This window comes from Erigeron canadensis, chromosome 1, assembly GCF_010389155.1.
Source record: "Erigeron canadensis isolate Cc75 chromosome 1, C_canadensis_v1, whole genome shotgun sequence".
NCBI lineage: Eukaryota > Viridiplantae > Streptophyta > Magnoliopsida > Asterales > Asteraceae > Erigeron > Erigeron canadensis.
This window is the reverse complement of record NC_057761.1, coordinates 24,934,273-24,953,682: the sequence shown is the minus strand read 5'-3', so window position 1 is coordinate 24,953,682 and position 19,410 is coordinate 24,934,273. Positions and strand designations below refer to the sequence as shown.

The 19,410-nt window shown below is 33.5% G+C and overlaps 2 protein-coding genes across 4 annotated transcripts; both read right to left on the bottom strand.

Annotated features, from left to right (window-relative positions):
- Positions 1-1,578: 1,578 nt before the first annotated feature.
- On the bottom strand, positions 1,579-7,385 carry LOC122582946. Of its 2 annotated transcripts, XR_006321291.1 has the most exons (3): positions 7,257-7,385; positions 2,602-4,771; positions 1,579-1,821 (listed from the first exon to the last, which is right to left on the bottom strand). XR_006321291.1 is itself a non-coding variant. In XM_043755382.1 (2 exons), exon 2 carries the CDS (start codon positions 4,637-4,639, stop codon positions 2,678-2,680), a length of 1,962 nt encoding a protein of 653 aa, XP_043611317.1. In that variant the 5' UTR covers positions 4,640-4,771; positions 7,257-7,385; the 3' UTR covers positions 1,823-2,677. The 2 variants fall into 2 exon arrangements, 1 of the variants encoding a protein (XP_043611317.1); XM_043755382.1 differs by lacking the exon at positions 1,579-1,821 and having other exon boundaries at positions 1,823-4,771.
- A 3,060-nt stretch (positions 7,386-10,445) lies between these two features.
- LOC122608317 (spermine synthase) lies at positions 10,446-15,203 on the bottom strand. Of its 2 annotated transcripts, none has more exons than XM_043781414.1 (11): positions 15,075-15,203; positions 13,847-14,073; positions 13,665-13,709; positions 13,071-13,147; positions 12,864-12,986; positions 12,658-12,762; positions 12,485-12,557; positions 12,243-12,314; positions 11,490-11,685; positions 11,240-11,369; positions 10,446-10,681 (listed from the first exon to the last, which is right to left on the bottom strand). In XM_043781414.1, the coding sequence occupies exons 2-11, from the start codon at positions 14,034-14,036 to the stop codon at positions 10,622-10,624; spliced, it is 1,071 nt and encodes a 356-aa protein (XP_043637349.1). In that variant the 5' UTR covers positions 14,037-14,073; positions 15,075-15,203; the 3' UTR covers positions 10,446-10,621. The 2 variants fall into 2 exon arrangements, with proteins under 2 accessions (XP_043637349.1, XP_043637356.1); XM_043781421.1 differs by having other exon boundaries at positions 13,847-14,070.
- Between the last annotated feature and the right edge of the window lie 4,207 nt (positions 15,204-19,410).

The following is a 19,410-nucleotide window of genomic DNA, read 5'->3' as shown; positions in this document are numbered from 1 at the left end:
GCTTTCTTTACGCTATTCCAAAAAGAAAAGCTACTTTCTTTAGCCGCTGATTGAGTCATGAGATTTAATTAATTATTCGAGTAATTAAAGACATGGTTGTTACGAAGACATAAATTAAGTATTGCTTCAAGTCCATTCCAGAAAGAAAAAAATAAAAAACGAAAACCATATGCTTAAAATGCTTTACTCAAATTGAGTTGATTAATATAAATCCTACAAACTAGTTTATGTAGTATAGAAGGATGGGGATACAATATGTACTGCTTTCCGTTTTGATTTCGGAACTGCATCCATTAAATTTAGAGGGGATTTTTGTTTAATTGATCACATTAAGAAAAATAAAGAAGAGATGTGAGAACAACAGTACGGTACATCTGTTGTTCCGATCATTTGACCATAGAGATACCTTTGACAATATGATAAACAAAATAAATAAGTGACAACTAATAGAAATGAAAAAAGATGAATCAAATACACGTGTACATTTTGTTTTTTTTTCCCCAAATGAATTGGATCTTACAAAAACAGCTAGTGAAAAAATCATTTAATTTTTAGCTAAAGTTTTTTTCTAACAAAATTTCTTATCTTTTTGTTGTTCAATCGATTGATCACAATAAAATTTGAAATACACATGTATAAAAACTGTTTTTCTATTATCTCTTTTAAGTTACTTAATTTATAGATCATTTATTAAATGAAGACTATGAGGCATTAATCTTAACAATAGTTGGATGATCATTTGATGTTCGATCAAGCTGCGAAGACTGTATGTCGACGCAAGTTCAAATTGAGGTATTTTCTAGATCGACAGGAGACGGCACTATCGGAAGAGAGAATTTGTACGAGGATACTATGACTAGACAATATCAATCAAGGTTCAAGTTGGATGTGAAACATTATAAAATGATCTAACAGAAGACAAGCACATGAATGTGCATTTCTTTTTCTATCAAATTTATAAGAGTATTCGAGATAATCCATCAATCAAGTGATCGTGGATTTAATTCCATGGTGGGAAATTATAAATCTAGTGCCTTCAATAAAATTAAAAAAAAAAAATTTAAAAAGGAGAGAAAAGGAGAACACGGAATCGATGTAAATCAACCGTGTACTTATAGGTTGATGGTTGTATGGTCTAACTATAAGACCAATGTTTTGGTGAGATTATTCTTATGTAGATTGTAGGATTTACCGTATCATTCAGATAGTGGTTGGTTAAAAAAAAAAACATCACCAGCATTATTGAAGAAGCTATAGAGTCGATTACAAAAAGTACAAGTTTTAAACACTCGTTGGAATTGATCCGCTACTATGGATGGTCCATATCATATCACAAAAATGGGTAAGTGGTGTTGGTTTGTGGCGTCGTCCAAACGGTCACATGGGCATTATTTCGGTGTTCGGGACATGCCAAGTGTGTATAAAAAAGATACATAACTCACCTTGCCCATGCTGTAGATGCTAAAATTGAGAATTGAGTGCCCAAAATCTCGATTGTATGCTTATAGGCTGTCAATAAAATGCAGTGACCAACATCTCGAGCGTATGCTTATAGGTTGACATCGACAGACAGATGAATGAGATGATAACTTCAAGACTAGCTTAATTTAAGAATTAATTAATCTATTTTTTCTTTTACATTTGTTGGTAAACAAAGCAGTACGAAGCTGTACATTGATTGTCCAGAGTTGATAAAACCAGAACTTGTTAAATTATTCTCAAGACTATTTGTTTCAATTTCCGCAATTCTTAAAAAGTTCTTTCAGACGAAACTGAGGAAGGGTGGGTTGAGTTCCATGTCTGATCAAATGCAAGTTGAATCTAACAGCAAAAATCAGATATTTAATCAACAATTATACCAAAAATGGAATACAAAAGGGATGATATGAGTATCCATTTGACATTCTTGACAATTCAATCATCACAATATGAACTCAGATCGACTTTTTAAGCAGAAGTTCAACATTGTATGACCTTAAATATGTTACTAGAAACGTTGAAAATTGCAAGAATAAGACCAGTCTATAAGCTCAGTTGGAGCCACTGGGCTCAACCAGTTCCTCTTTCAATTCATGACGATAACATTTACTGCTTGCTAATAGCTTCACCAATCAATCATATTAGCCCTCATGGAGTAAGCTACTATAAAAGTATAAATCACAAGCATCTTGCAAGGAGACCATCATATACATGATTTGCAATCAGACTGCAAGTCTGCAACTCTTGACACACTAACTTGACCGATAAATTGAAAAGCAAAAAAAAAAGGTTCAAACTCAATCTCCTACTGGACTAAAATAAAAATGAAAACTTATTTTTTTCACTTTTTTTTTTTTTGCAGAACCAGGGTTAGTCCTCATTTAGGAACTAATCTAATCACACAAAATATTCCAACAGATTCTATTCTGTTATATACCGTACATGTAAACTTCCCAACTCCACTTCACTCCACCTTTTGCACAAAAGAGCACCAAGTCCTCTAGCATATAGTCAGCCATATAAACTTTTATAGAAATCATATCATCAACAAAATAAGTGTCATATCCTCCATACAAAGCTAAACTATTCTGACCCACCAAAAAAAAGAGATTAAAACCTTACCTTCTATTGCTATTATCGATCTGTCCACCGTGGCCTTAACATCATCAACATCCATCATCATCGTCATCTCTATTACTCAAGTCGTATTAGTTTCTGTTGATTGATAAATAAGATCCAGTGGGGTAGCTGCTGGGTCAAGCTCAAGGCAATCTTTTGGAGAATTATGACCCTCGGTGCCCGTTAGCAAGTACTTTGGGACTTGATGTGAGAATCGGAACATTTCTTCTTTTGGAATGACTTTCACCTCACCTTTGTATGTATGTGGATGAAAAACAGTCTTAAATCCTGCAAATTTAATAAGCGGGCTAACGGGCACACCTTTTTCTTCATCGTAATCTTCAAGAACTTCCACCATGTCATACTTGTGTATTACATCATCTGAAATTTTCTCGTTCCAGTCACGACTCCAGTTTCTGTACAGGGCCCACACTTGCCCTTTTGTTGGAAGAATCAGAACACTTCCACGTGGGGTTTTTTTCCATTTGACTTTTTGAGAGAATGAATTTAAATTTTTGTAGAGTTCATGCCTCCCGACTCTAAACTCACCACAACTCTTGCGGAAACCACAACCCAGCCAGTCAAACGACCCAAATTCAGCAGTGCTCTTTGAGTTTAGCCAACTGATTTTCATCTTAAGTGGTTCTCTTGTGAACACCTTATGAATAAAAGCATAGAAACGAGGCATTCCATCATCATCATCATAAGCAGCCCAAACTTGATTATCTTCAAAAGAATTTTCTGTTCGATCAAGGTCAAAATCATGAAAATCAGGATCTGGGACACTCATTGCAGGGTCTACTTGCTCTTGATCCTCTGCAGTTTGACTAACTTGACTTGTGGCTTCATTAATATGACCTGCATCGTTTTCTTTCAACTTTTCTTCAGAATCCCATTCACTTAATTTTCTGCGGATCTCAACTTGGGCTTTCTTCATGAGCATGAGTCGAACTTCAAAATGATTCAACTCTCTAGTTCTATTAACTGCATTATTTACACTAGAGAACCCATATAAATTTCGAGTGCCAGCAACACCATTTCCCGCAGACATCTGAGATGGGATTCTATCCCCAGAAGCTTGACCTTCATCATCTGATCTCCCCCTTTTAGAAGGCCATCCGGCGTATAATTCTTCGCGTTCTCTTTTTAATCTCTCATTAACTTGCTGAACAACACTTGCAGCTTTTGTCGCAATAGATGGGTCTGTGTTTGAAACACCTGTTCTTGAGGATGTATCCCACTGGACATTTTTATTAGTGGCTGCAGTAGTTCTTCCATGATTGGTTGAATTCTGACGTCTTTGGTCAGCACAGGACTTTGGAAGATTGGCAGGTGGCGGCATTTCCTTGGCCATAAAAGGCTGCTGACAATTGGGACACAAAAGGGTATGATTGAGATACAATTTAAGATACTCGTAATGCATCTTGCATCTATGGCAGATAGTCCAAAAAGTATCAGTTCGACGAGAAACAACTGGAGGGGGTGGTGGAGCCGGTGCTGGAGGGCGGACAACCGGTGGCACAGATCCAGGACCAGGATGACTCCGGCTGTTTGGTTTTGAAATCGATCGCTTTACGAAGCTATTGACTCCATTGGCACCGCTGGCGGCTGGCGGAGGACCGCCACTTTTTTGTTGGAACACTCTCATATTTCTTCTCTGGTTATAGGCTGCTCTTTTGGCTTTATCCGACAATAAACTCCAAGCTTCTGAAAGAAGTTTAAATGCACCATCAGCACCTACTGACTTATTTTTATCAGGATGTAACATGAGAGCCAACTTTCTGTAATGTTTTCTGATTGTTTCATCATCATCATTAGAGTTTACACCAAGTATACCATACCAATTCACTTCCCCGCTTACTTTATTCTCTGAAGCAATATATACATCAAGAGTGGTCAACATCTGAGAGATACCATCAAGCCCGGGATATAAAGTTTGGGCCTTCAAGATAAATTTCTTAGCTCCAGCATAATCTTTATCAGATAACTTCTTTTCAGCAATAGTTTTTGCCCTAACCGCTTCATCTTTATTGCATTCCATGAACTTCAATGGTGGCTCCCAACTTCTATAAATTAATCGAGGAGATTGCAAAAGAGCTAGCACAAATATAGAAGGCTAGAAGTCAAAGTCTTTCTCTTTGTAATAGAAATGGTGGGTGATATCGCCAAAAACCTAGCAAAGACAAAATAAAGAAACTAGAATTATACATATTTACATGAACATGACATGGATGTATCATAACATTCAAAAAACGTCTCAAATTGAGAGCATAAAAGAACTTTATGCATGGTGACATGCTACTACCAGTTGTGGAATAGACATGGACACGTGATTAATTGAAAATTCTATGCCATATTGTTGTATACTTGTAAATGACTTTCTTTTCCTAGTAGATATAAAAATTTCACGAGTAGCTCCTCTATTAGGCATGCAAGATTTGAATTATAAAACAAGAAAGCAGTTACATATCAACTTCCTAAATTAATGTATTCCAGTTATATTACTCATTTACTCTAACAGTCTTGCTTGCTTCTTGCAAAGCTTCTAGCACTGGATAAAAGGAAATGGCAGGAATATGACTTTTAACCTTAGCAATGCAATCATTGAGATATACTAATCAACTTATGGATTCAGATGATTGAATTATCTAAGGAATTCATAATTTACTGATATCCAACAATGCAATCAGATCTGAAAAATCTTTTATAACTTTTTTGTATTTATATTACATATACAAGAAAGCCAAGACCTGTCACAAAGATGAGAAATTAGACATGTATTTACTAGTGACGAAATCATGATACCACGTTATTAAGTCATCTTGTAGTAGTATTGTTGATAAATTTCTATTTCTAAAAAATATTACAATAGAATGAGTGCCTCTTCTACTAGGTATGTAAGCTTCAAATTATGCCTCAAGTAAGCAGTTATATCAGTACTCTTTGAAACATCTGCAATACTGCATTCTAGTAAAATTTCTGATTCTGACTCCACCTTTATAATGTAATCATTAACTCCGTTTCCATAGAATCGTCAACACAAATTTACACACAAACACATGACACACATGGCAGTTTATAAGATAAGATTATTGGGTTACCTAAGGAGTTCGAGCTATACTAATAAGATAAGATTATTGGGTTGCCTAAGAAGTTCAAGCTATACTAATATCAGATATTGTATCCGGTCCTAAAAATGTTATTTTTGTGTCATTCTAAGCAGACTGCATGATTTCCTAAGATTGAAAGGAGCCATCTATCCGTCACATAATTACATAGAGTTAAAAAGTTTTTAATGCCTTGTCAAAAAAACGACAAAAGTGTGAACTACCCAGTTCCAGATCATTTTATCACTCAACATTTACTAAATTCTAAATACAAAGACATCTGAAACTTAACCTAAACCACACCCAATTTTTAACATCAGGCACAAACTACCAAATGAATTTCAATTTACTAAATACAGCCATTCTATAACTATTCATATTCACCTAAAGACTAAAGTTACGAAACAAACACTATTTCCCGATTCCCATCACATAGCCCAAAACTTGGTCACAGTATCAACATATCATGGAATTATGCAAAACATCACAGTGGAAGTCAACTGAGGTTCAAATTACAAACACACAGGGCACACATGACATTTAGTACCGTAATACTCAAGAAAGACAAAACACATTTCAAAAATGAGGAATTATGATATAAATTTACTAGCAGTGGCATGATCATACCAACAGAGGGATACACATGGATAAATCAAAACATCATGTCATTCTTTAGTATATTAGTACATAATTTTCTTTTTGTAAAAGATATTTAGATGTAATGAATATCTCTTCTATTAGGTATATGCAGGATTCAGCTGATGAAATGAATAAGCAGTTACATCAAATATCTATATTCCAAATAGGGTAGTCTAACTCATTCATAATAATGTAATCACTCTCTTCACTGACTTTAAAATCTATACCGAGTCCCAATATTGACGCAAGTAAGCTGCTACTTCGCAACCCTTAAATCATTAATATTCCAATTAAAACACTCCAACTCAACTCTAATAATGTACTCGCTAACTTCATTATCAACCTAAAACTTTCTACCGGCGACTAATACACACACAAAAGATATACCTATCCACTTATAATATAAGATGATCAAGTATTTGAGCTATCGAAAGAAACTACGCAGCACTAAAATCAAATGTTGTACGTATACCCATCACATAACTTTCAATCTAAACACATTTAAAAAACCCAATTTACTTATCGAAAATCGACAAATAAAAGAAATGTTCCCCTTTTCCTGCTCCATATCATTAAATCACCCAACACAACCAATGCATAAACTTTAATAATTCAGATTCAATATTCACACACAGTTAGAGCAAATCAACAAATTGTTCAAAAAATCAAGAAACTAAAATAATCACAAACAAAGTTAGTAACTTTTTGCATAACAAATTAAAATTAGATTAAAATAACAAATACCCAGAACATAAATCTAAAAAATCATGCAGCTAATGATGATAATTAAGCAATTAAAACAAAACCCCCAAAAAACAGAGCAACTGTAAAATTAGAACCCTAGATTCATAATTAGGGAAATGCAAGTGAAATTTTAAAGAAATAAAATATGGGTAATAAGAATAAAATTACCACAAAGGAATTTGAATCAAGATATGATTTGATTATTGTTTGACCATTGTGATTTTCCCACCATTATTAAAAATAAAAGGCGAAGTTTTGGTCAAAACCCCTTGGAGAATGACTCAAGAACAATCCAACCTCAATTGCAACAAAATGTTTTTAACAATTTTTTTAGACTAATATATAAAGAGGGTGTAGGGATGGGCTTTGATCTAGTTTTTATTTTTGTTAACTATGGTTAGTATTTTATCATGGTTAGGTTAGGCTCTAATTTCAAGAAATAGGTTTTGTGAAATTACTATATTGCCCTTTCAACTGTATTTTTCGTTTCGAGGTTAGGTGCGTTGAAATTTGAGTGTTGTATATAGTAAGTATCTTCGGTTTAAGATTAATTCGTATGGATGTGCATTAAAGAAGTGATGAACAATCGTTAAAAGTTTGATTTTGGATTGTACAATCATTAAAAGTTCAAGCTTTGTTTATACTTGATTGTTTTTCAATTTTGGATCGTGTTTTTTTGTTATAGGTCAGGTATGTTGGTCTAAGTTAGTAGTAGATTTAAATACTATAAGCTCTATGTGTCAAAACTCCAAACATGTGTATGCAACATGTATTACGTATAAGTTAATTAGATTGTGTTATATACATGAATGTTTTGTTACTATATTCTACATAGTATAGCTTCCATCAATTTATATTGGAACCGAACAATATTGCTTATATGGAATACTCACATCAAAACCCTGTAGCATTTTTCAAATTACAGTCATTCAGTTGATATGTTGAAGAGTATAGTTGAGATGCAGAATTCATACTGAAGCTCTACAACATCTTAAAAATGTTCGAACTATTAAAAACTGAAGTCAAACCTTATAGAATTGAAGACTACATGTATCATATCCTCTATATATCTGTGATTCACAGATATATAGAAGATATGATACATGTAGATATCCTCTATATATCTGTGATTCACAGATATATAAAAGATATGATACATGTAGTTTATTAGAGTTTCGATTGCAAGTTTATCATATCTTCACAACATTCACCAAGTACTTATTATTAGAGTTTAGCTTGCAAATTTATGGAGAGAAAAGTTAATGATCATTGAAACCTTCGTATCAGTAAGTTAATCTCTCCGTTATAGTTATTATATAAAAAAATCTAAATTCTTTTTTGGTAAAGGAAAATAAAATCTCAATTTTGAGAACCATTGATTTGCAAAACTCAAATTAAAATCCATCATGAGCAAACAAAGCTTTTATGTTTAAAAAAAGACAACACTTTTTTCTGTTAACATATTAATCATATGTCCACACGATACGGCGATATGATGGTGGCGATAAATGGTGTAGTTGGTGGTGGATGTCAGCACCAGGTGGTGGTCGTTGCGGTGGCGGTAACAGTGTGCTTATTAATATAAATATAAATGATGTAAAAGAGTAATATAGTTATTTTAAAGGTTTAATTGTATGTTGTAGATAATTTTATTAAAAGTAATATAAATATATTATGAGTTCAAATAGTTAAATTTATAGCAAACTCATAATGTGTTATAAAAGTAAAACGACATCTTTACTAGTTTTGTAACTATAAGAATCATACAAATGTATATGAGATCGTTAAATTGTGAGCTATTGATACATGAACTAAGAATTCGTGAATTTTGTATCGAATAAATAAAGTACGATAATCCAGAAGGACATATGGCTATATATTCAGAACGTCAGGAGTACAGTTAGTGAACTATTCGGCATGAAGTGCGTTTCATATGGGTTTACTTAAACGTATGAATTCAATTGTATCTCAATGTGGTCATTGTGGTGTGTATAGATACATCCATAATTCGCAAGGACATATGGCTATAACGGTCAAAACACAGTGAACTATTCGACATGAAGTGTGTTTCATGTGGGTTTAATTACACGTATGAATTCAATTGTATCTCAATGTGGTCATTGTGGTTTGTATAGATACATCCATAATTCGCAAGGACATATGGCTATAACGAACAGAACGCATGGAGTGGGAGTACAGTTAGTGAACTATTCGGCATGAAGTGCATTTCATGTAGGTTTTTACTTAAATGTATGGATTCACTTGTATCTCGATGTGGTGTGTATAGATACATAATACAACTTTTATACTAGAACTCTCGAAGGGAAGAAACATAAATAAAACGATCATTATGCACATCTCCAACATTGTATGTTTGTATTCATTTTCTAACTGAAGTAAAATAAAAAGAACAAATTTCATTTCCTCAGCAACATATATTTGCTCGCTCAATGTTCACGTTCGCATGTTGACTTAACCCTAAACAACCTAACACAAAAACAAAATCTAATCATTTATTGGTTGCCGTGCATTTGTTCGGTTAGACCTAAATGAACATTAACAAGCTCTATTCATGTTCCATGGGTTTGTTTACACTCCTACAGACTCACACTTACACCATATAGGCATATATATCTACAACAAATACATGTACACAACATACAACATATCGCCTACACCATATATATGCAGTTTAAACAAACCTAAATGATTAATCATTGGGATAATCCCAAATACAATTTTGAAGTTAAAAACTTAACTTCAATTCAGAAAGAAATCCTACACAATGAAAAAATTTACCCAAGTTAATTTACCAATGCTTTACTTTCTATTGTATTACCAGTATCACCAGTTTGAAAACTTAACCCCAATTGACTGATTCCAAGAGTACTGGATCAAAACTGCCATTGGGGCAACCAAGGTTTGGAAATGCTCAAATGCATGATATTTAACTGCACTAGGTTCCTACATTGGTAGTGTACTGATATTCCAAGGACCACATTTGACTAACGAATACTTCAGCAGCTAATGAAAGATGCACAAGTCGGCCCAGCCAGCCGACCCCAGTATGGCGGTATATATGTGTACTGATTGTTTGAACATGGCATTGTCCCAAGCCAGCCAAATGCATGACAATAATAATTCAAACAACGCCCCCAAGATGTGAGTTTAAGTGCATACCGATTCAAGACCATTTAAAACTGCCCTATCGAACCCATTTAATTATGAGTATAATTGATCAACATAACTCATTAACTTGTCTAGTGATTAGTTTAATACATTCACTCACTTTTAGAAATGCCATTTGAAAAATCAATCGTATTCATCAATTATATAATATAATCCAATGAACCATTCTAGAACATGCCAACTTAGGTATATATATGTGATAAAACCAAATCTTGTCATAAACCAGGCATTATTCCAATCTCGTGGCATGACAAATCCAATATTTCGTGAGTCTATTCTCACAATAATATTTAAATACGAGATACATGAATCAAACCTCACATAATAGGAACATAATAGATACCTCAAAGCCCTTTCACCTCCTTCCTGACAAACGGTGGCAAGGCAAATGCAGCTCTATGCATCTGTTAAAAAAAATCAATTTGAAGTTTAAGGATAAAAAGTGGTAAAAAATTCACCATGGATACTTCTATTGGCAAATTGGACATGCTGTTAACAGGTCAGCACGGGCATTTGACAATTTAGAGAAATATTCAACCCAAATCAATTCATTTACACGTAAAAGGTCAAGATATCCACCTATGGATACGGTTTTGCAAACTCTGAGCTCGACAGATAAAACTGCAGAACCAAACTGGTATAATCAGTTTAATTCTCGAGAGATATTCTTTCAACCCATTCTCAGATTGGTTCAGTCCATTCCCAAGCCCAGCCAGTTTTTTTTTGTAAAGCTTCTATTTTCTTAATGAAATAAAGTCTATTTATACTTGTATTTTCAAGTATATTTTGTTTTCAGTTAACGGTTTGGAGTGAACAGGTTCTAAATTACAATTGGTGCGGTTCTTTGTATTCCTTTCCCTTCCAGTATTGGTCCAATTCCCTCCCAATGAATACTCTACCTATACAGATGCTTTTCTGCAAAGCAGGGAAAATTTGCTATAACATATGGGAAGGATATATACCTCGGAGTTGTAGAATCTGAGTTCTCTTTGATGCTCGTGTGCTCCCTCAAGCTTTTCAATAGGGTTTATAGGGTTCCTAAAATCAACAGTTGGTCCCTCCGTTGAGCACAGTATAAATCCAATAACACCACTGCATAACAAGCAAACAACACCACATGGTCATCAAATTGAACCAATAGCATAACAAACGCAACAAAATAAAAAAAAAAAGACATTATCAAACAATGATTGAACAAGAAAGCAACTGCACCTTGGATATGTGGGGACACTTGCCCATGCATAATGAACAGACCCCTTAAATATGTTTTGGCAAACAGAGATCATATCCTGAATAAGATGAGTGTGTAACCACATGCTCTCTGCCATGTTACAAAGAACACCACCGGGCCTTAATGCTCTTGCTAGCATTTCAAAGAAAGGCCGTTCCACAAGCTCTTGAGCAGGACCTACAATACAACAGACAAACGTTGATAAAATTAGAGGTGACAAAATCAGCATGTTGGGCATTTGAGGGAACAGTTATGGATAAACGGGTAAAAATTTTGCACAAGTTGATCCAGGTAGAGTTGGTTTGACCATGATCCCTTTCTGTCCAAAAACTTAGAGCTAATCATAATTATTTAGTGTTAAGTATGCTAGCAAAAAATATATCATTTCAATGCAATCTAGATAACTTGGGAGGATTAATTCTAGAAGATACACTATTGCAGAATTCGACAGGTTAAAGATGAAACAAAACACGGATCTATCTATTCATAAGTAAACAGAGTCAATTTCCATATCCAGATAAAATAAAAAAATAGTCAGAATTGTACAAATCTTGAATTCACTGTTGCATTTTTTTTTTTAAGATTTAAGATAGTAGTAAACATACTACCCATATCCAGATGAAATCATAAAATAGTCAATTGTACAAATCTTGAATTCACCATTGTATGTTTCTTTTTTAAGATATAAGATAGCGGTAAAGAAACTGCGCAGTACAAGCCAAAAAAAAACATACCCACAGGATCGGAAGAATCAACGATTATAGCATCATACTTCCCGTTGGGTACATTCCGTATAAACTCAACAGCTGTAGATACAAGATAACAAAAGACTTACAAAGAGCAACGTACGATCCCATACTCATAACAATTAACAGAAAATTCTAGACAAAAGAATGTAACATCTATAAGGCGATAAAAGCCAAAAAACAAAAAGATGTTTATGTGTTATAAAACGTATGCCATACTCAGATATTACCATCACCAACATGAAGATTGACACGAGGATCCTCAAAGCCAACAGCTAACTCAGGGAAAAACTTCTTACTAACCTACGAACAAGATATCACACGATGAGAACTCACAAGATCCTACTAAAAAGTAAAAACAAAAGTCGATGCACATATACAGGAGATTTTTTTCAACACATACATCTATAACCATCTTATCTATTTCACAAATATCAATCAACTCCACAGAGCTGTGACGACATATTTCCCTAAGCACCCCACCATCACCACCACCTACCACCAGAACCTGTAAACACACCCTACAAATTACTTTTAAGCATAACATATCTTACAAAATAGAGATAAATCAATGTCCAGAAAAACAGCGGATGAGACAGAGATACTTGCATTTTTTGGTGATTTAATGGAACAAAGAGGAAGATGGGCTATCATCTCCTGATAGGCACATTCATCTTTCTCGGACAACTGAAGGATGCCATCAAGAACAAGCACTTTTCCATATGTTGCAGACTGCATATCAGATTAACAAATAAGAATACATATATCTGCATCGATAAAATTTACATATACATAAATTTTGATAAAACGATATACCTTGAAAACCAGGACCTCTTGATATTCTGATCTCTCCTTGAACAAAATGTTTTCTACAGCCAACGAATGTGCTTCTCCTGCACATAAATATACAAACTGATAAATCGATGTATTTTGATCAGAAGGCTAACAGACCTTTTGATTCCAGCAAAATAAAGAAAAGGCGTTTCAAAAGCACAAATAAGTGTAATTCTTCCAGGAAAGCATAAAAGAGAATCAATTTTCAAAAATCTATGAAAAAGGGGACATGTTATTTACAATGGTATAGCAAAGATGTTTTAAATCCAATACAAAATTTAAAATCATGCAATTATAGTCGAGGTATATTCAGCCACACTTTGCTAAAACTCCATCTGTCGGCATTTTATGTGTCCAACCTTTATGAACCAGTTAACAAATATGCAGACAAGGGATATGAACTCAAAGTATACTTGTTTCCCAGTAAGTCCTTTACTTACTAAAACTCTCCCCTTTAGGATCAACAAGTAGTTACATGACAGATGCCATATTTAACGCTACAGCACTATTGAATGCAACAATTCTTTCACACACAAAACCACAAGTTACAATTATCATACCGACTAAATTACATACCTGGCCACATGGGGTTGTTAAAGAACATTCTTTTTCCCACATCATCTGCATTTAAATAGAAGACACAACAAATATATTAACAGGGCAACATTCAAAACCAGTTAATTCCGATTCTTTTTTACAAAAACACGTTGGCATAAAACAGTAATAACAAAAGTAGGCAAATAAGAGAGATTAAGGACCAGAAGAAGACGACAACTGCGGTTGCGAGAACCATCCAGAAACAACAGTTGCATGACAGTTGGCTTCAAGCTCCGGGTCGGGAGCAAAGGCCCGAGCTTTACGGCAACAAGGAGGAATGGTAGCATCCTCATTCGCCTTCCCATCCATAATCTTCTGGCATCCCGAATCTCTTCCGACGTCTCCCGCCATGTGTTCTCCTTTTCTTCTTTTCCAGCTCCAGCCTCTTCTAAACACAAAAATATGAATATCATATCAATACATTATATTTAAAGGCTACAGAACATATCAAACTTAGGAAACAAAATCAATAACAAACTTAACTAAATCTAAGTAACTATTAGTATTATTATAATTATTATATTATATATTGTATAATATAATACATCCTAAAATATATATTTTATGACAATTTATGTAAAGTAAATTCACTAAGCAAAAATATTTTGTAAAAATAGTATCAAATTACCAAAAAAAAAAAAAATCAGAAGTAGCCAAAGATCTCAAATTTCCAGACAAGATAAGATTCCCAAAAATAAAGTTCAAAACTTTATTCTTTATTTTTAAAAAAGTTCAATACTTTCTTCTTTTTTATATATAAAAAAAATCAATACGTTCTCCTCTTCTTTTAATAAAAAGGAAAAAGGATCAAACTTTCACGAATTAAAAGAACTAATGTCAAGTTTTATGTAAAATTTATATCATTAAAATTTATTCTTTTTCCTATATATAAAATAAAATTAGAATAACTCCATTTATAAATTTATCAACGAAAAAGTTAGCTCCTTTTAATAACAGCTTATTCTTTAAGCTAAAGATATACATTACAGTCTATTTTAATTTTATTATTATTATCATTAGGGAAATGCTAAATACAACCCTTATGGCTGTATTTAACGTGCATAAAAAAACTTGTTCCCACCGTATTAAAAGTCCGTCCCTGATTTTCATGGCAATGTACAAACAATTTATGCACCTTAAACACAGCCCTTAGGGCTGTATTTAGCAAACCCCTTATCATTAAAGTAACTATAAGAAACCTAAACTAACATTTTCTTAAAAAAACTAATCATTAAAGAATATGAAATTTCAGCATAAACAATAAATCGATGCAGAAAGATAGAAGAAGCCTAAACATTGGTTAAAAAAGAAAATGAAAAAAAAAATAGATAAATAAATATGTATATATATATATATATTCAATATAAAGATATAGATATAGATATATACCTGTGATAATGTCAGTTCTGATTATACAAAAATGTGTCTGTATTTGATACGTAATTTCAAGAAAAGAAAGAAAGAAAGAAGGCAACAAAGAGTTTGGGTTTCTTTCCTTTTTTTTTTGGTGGTAGACGATGAAAAATATGCACACGAATGTGGTTGAGCAACTACTTATTATATACGAGTATCATCATTAATAATAAAATAAAATATAATGGAATGATTAGGAAATGACCGATATACCCATAATATAAAGGTCAAAGTCAAACGTGGAACCCACTTTTATCATTGGTCTAATTTCTGTATTTTTATTTCAAGTAGTGTTTGGTAATGTATTAATTAAAAAATAATCTTTATTGACTTAATTAATTAAGTTAATTAAATATATTTGTTATTTACTTAATAAATAAAACAGTTATACTGACTTAATCCGTACAGACATCATGTTTCTATTTAGTTACTTTCTCTATTCAGTCACTTAGGGTGGACGGAGCGCCCTGGGAAGAGACCGGTACCGGTTTGAACACCACGTCCCCCCCCCCCCGGTACCAGTAGGATGGGGAGCGATTTAGTGATCACGGTGTCGGTTTTGCTGCCTATCTTATTTTCTTTTTATTTGTTTCTTCTTTTGTCTTTTCTTCCCTCCTTTTTCTTTATTTATTTCTTTATTATTTTATATATGTTTAAATTAAATAGAAAAGGGTGGGTTGGGAAGGGGAGGGGTGGCGAGACATTCCTAGCATTAGGCAGCAAGCGGGGAGGAGAAGCAAAACCTGGGATGGGATGGGAGGGGTGGTAAGGCCCTTTGTCCAGCTTTAATGGATAGATAAACAAACAAGCCCAATAACACATGAATGTGAGACTTCAACTCCTTTGTTTTGAAAAGTGATTTCACTATAAATTTCGTGTCGTGATTTGAAAGTTGAATTTCAAGCATAGGTTGATTTAACCGAGTCTATGCTAGAGCTCTTTCGAAGTATAAATCTCTATTTCAAATCCCCTGCTAATTCCGCTCGAAAACTCGAAGATTAATAAAGGTAAACCATGCTCCTTCAAACTTCAACTCATAGTTGGAACATCATGAGATTTTTCAACATAGTGAGCTTCGGCTACGTAGTTTTGTATGTAGGTATAGGGTTGTTTTTCGTTATTGGATTATTTTGGATAGCCGGATTTTATTCATTTGTAGTAATATTCGTATTCATGCAATACATGATAATACTGGATGTAGAACTTGTATTGACACACGTGGTACTAAGTAGCAAAATTAAAATATCGGGTTTAAGAAAACAACGAATGAGCATTTATCTAATTGGAAATAAAGTATAAAGAAATAGTTGTACGTGGTAATATTATAATCTATAATCGATCATAGAATTAGTATACATTCATACAACGAATTAGTATAAAATTGTTTAGGTTCAACCGAACCTCAAGCTTATATGAATTGTATGTTTTTTTAAACCTCAAACTCATATACTTAACCCCCGAATCCAAACATCGACTTCTAAAAGGCTCTAGCATAAGCTAGTTTTACATACCTTCTCACCTTCAAATACCCGATAGGAGAAAAAAAAACCCCTAACTAGTCGCCCAAAGACACAACACTAATTATGAATAACCCCCCCCCCCTCTAAGCACTCGCATCTAAAACTCTACATCTAAGCCCCCACATCTAAACACTCGTATCTTTTATCTTCAAAGATCTCACATAAGCAACAAGATGTGGATTGCTTGCAAACGCTTGCTCGGGTAAACTTCCCAGAAGAGTCACCCATAAGGCATTGCTGCCGTCCGAGCACACTTAACTGTGGAGTTCTCCTCTCATCAACCGCTAATACGTCCAAAACGCGTTGTGTTATGTAAGTCCAATGATATTACTTATAGACAGGATCCCCCTTGTATGTTACCGATGTATGCTTTATATTACTTATAACCAGGACCCCCTTGTACCGCTAACATACAAGGGTGATCCTGTCTATAAGTAATATCATTGGCCTTACATAACACAACGTGTTTTGGGCGTATTGGCTGTGGATGAGAGGAAAACTCCACAGTTAAGCGTCCTCGGGCGGCAGCAATGCCAAATGTGTGAGTGGCCCTTCTGGGAAGTTTGCCCGAGCAAGCAGAAACAAAGCCGCAAGCTTGCGGGCAAAGCGGAAAATATTGTGTTGTGGTAAGGCGGGGTGTTACAAGTGGTATCAGAGCAACCATTGGGATTGTTAGGAGTGTATGGCGCACTTGCATAACCCTACAAGGACATTGAGTTGTGTTAAGGGGGTGTAAAAGCGTACATCGCTAACATACAAGGGGGATCCTGTCTATAAGTAATATCATTGCCCTTACATAACACAACGTGTTTTGGGTGTATTGGTTGTGGATGGGAGGAGAACTCCACAATTAAGCGTGCTTGGGCGGTAGCAATGCCAAATAGGTGACCCTTCTGGGAAGTTTACCCGAGCAACCGGAAACAAAGTCGTGAACCTGCGGGCAAAACGAACAATATTGTGTTGTGGTAAGGCGGAGTGTTACAAAGTTAACAAAAAATACTCAACACAATAAAATATATATATATATATATATATATATATATATATATATATATATATAATGATCTATTTCATTTGAAGTCAATCAAACATCACTCTAAATGTCATTGTTTTTGTTAATAGATTGTTTATCAAGAAAAATTAATAAGTATTTATTTTATACTATATTAATAAACAAACTACTCTCTATTTTTTTCAACTCCTTACCTTTAAAATACCCAAAATACCCTTAATTTTCAACACATTTATAACTCACACACTAAATTTACCCAATATATCCTAAAAATATTTTACAACCATATTTATCGAAACTATCTATCTCCTTTATTAATTAATTTAAATATTTCCACTTAATATCTATATAATATTCTTAATAAAGTTATTACAAAAGATACATTCCTTAACCATAAAATAACTACACTACCATTTACGTCAATTACTTTTAGATTAATAGTCACATCGTTACCACAACAGCCACTATCACCACCCGTTGCCACCATCGTCGCCACATTGCGCGGGTACCCATCTCGTTGAAAATAAAGAAATGATAAAATATATAAAACCAGGTTGCCATCACACTCTTTTTTAATGTCATCATACTCAAATAAATAAGTTTTGGTATAAATGAATGAAAGTGACAACGCTCTAAGGTGTTTGTTTAAAATTAATAAATTTAAAACAACTCATAGATTATAATTTTTTAACAACTCACAAACTTTATCAAAACTCGCTTTATCTTGCATGTCATATTTTTATCATTCTCTCCTTTTTTTTCACATCTATACTTCTATATCTATACGAGCCGAAACGAACCCGTTGTAAGACCTCTTAGTGATTTATTAAGTTGTCTATCTTTTATTGATATTAATTTAGTTAAAAAGGTTTTGATCTAGTGGATTTAATGAAAGGATTTAAATATCATTCATTTAGTTAGAAAGATTTAAATTCCTATAATGAAAGGATTTAATAATATATAACTTAATATATTTTTAATCATATATCTTTACCATAAAAATTAATCTTGATCGAGTGGATGTAATGTAAATTTTTTCATTGGTATATGGTATGTTTTTTTAATAGTTTCTAAAATTTTGTTGCCAAATGATTTTGGATCCTCATCCGTTCTACATTAATTTTTTTCTATTTTTATTATATATATATAAATATATAACAAATATAAATATAATATTGTAATTGTAAATGAAAATATGAGAATGTCACATAGGATTAAATCTTACGTGACAATGTTAGAAGCTAGCTTTAGGTTGGAAAGACTTTAAAATTGTTCAGTTAACTACTGTTTTAATAAGTATATATAAATTTCTATTCTATATAATTATTATAATAAAAATAACATTTTACTTTTATAAGTGTTAAAAATATGTAATATTTTTCACTTAACACCCCTTTATATATTTTTATTTACACTATCTCTTTACATTAATAATTAGTTTACACTATCAACTCTTTATATTTTAAAATATATCCATCAACTTTTTACATAAATTATCAACACTACTCGACGCCTCCTCCACCACCAACAGTCGACCCCGCCACCACATCGTCGCCACTACAACCACAACCACCACCACCACCACATTGCGCGCATAGTCGGCTTAACATTTTTGGTGGCCTTCTATATAAAATCTCTAACAAAAATTTTCATTGTTTATTTGGGCTTGGGATACAAGTTTAAAGTTCGACACCAGATAATCATGTAAAACTTAATGTAATTAAACAACATACTAGAAAAATCAAAACCAATCCATCAAGGCATTAATCAACTCTTAGTC

Excerpts from the sequence above, each read along its gene's own strand:
- LOC122582946 (XM_043755382.1), bottom strand. The coding sequence starts at position 4,639 with ATGGAATGCAATAAAGATGAAGCGGTTAGGGCAAAAACTATTGCTGAA.
- LOC122608317 (XM_043781414.1), bottom strand. The coding sequence starts at position 14,036 with ATGGCGGGAGACGTCGGAAGAGATTCGGGATGCCAGAAGATTATGGAT. Across the intron at positions 12,763-12,863 it reads CCATTAAATCACCAAAAAAT|GTTCTGGTGGTAGGTGGTGG; the intron begins GCAAGTATCTCT and ends GTGTGTTTACAG. Across the intron at positions 10,682-11,239 it reads TCAGATTCTACAACTCCGAG|ATGCATAGAGCTGCATTTGC; the intron begins GTATATATCCTT and ends TTTTTTTAACAG.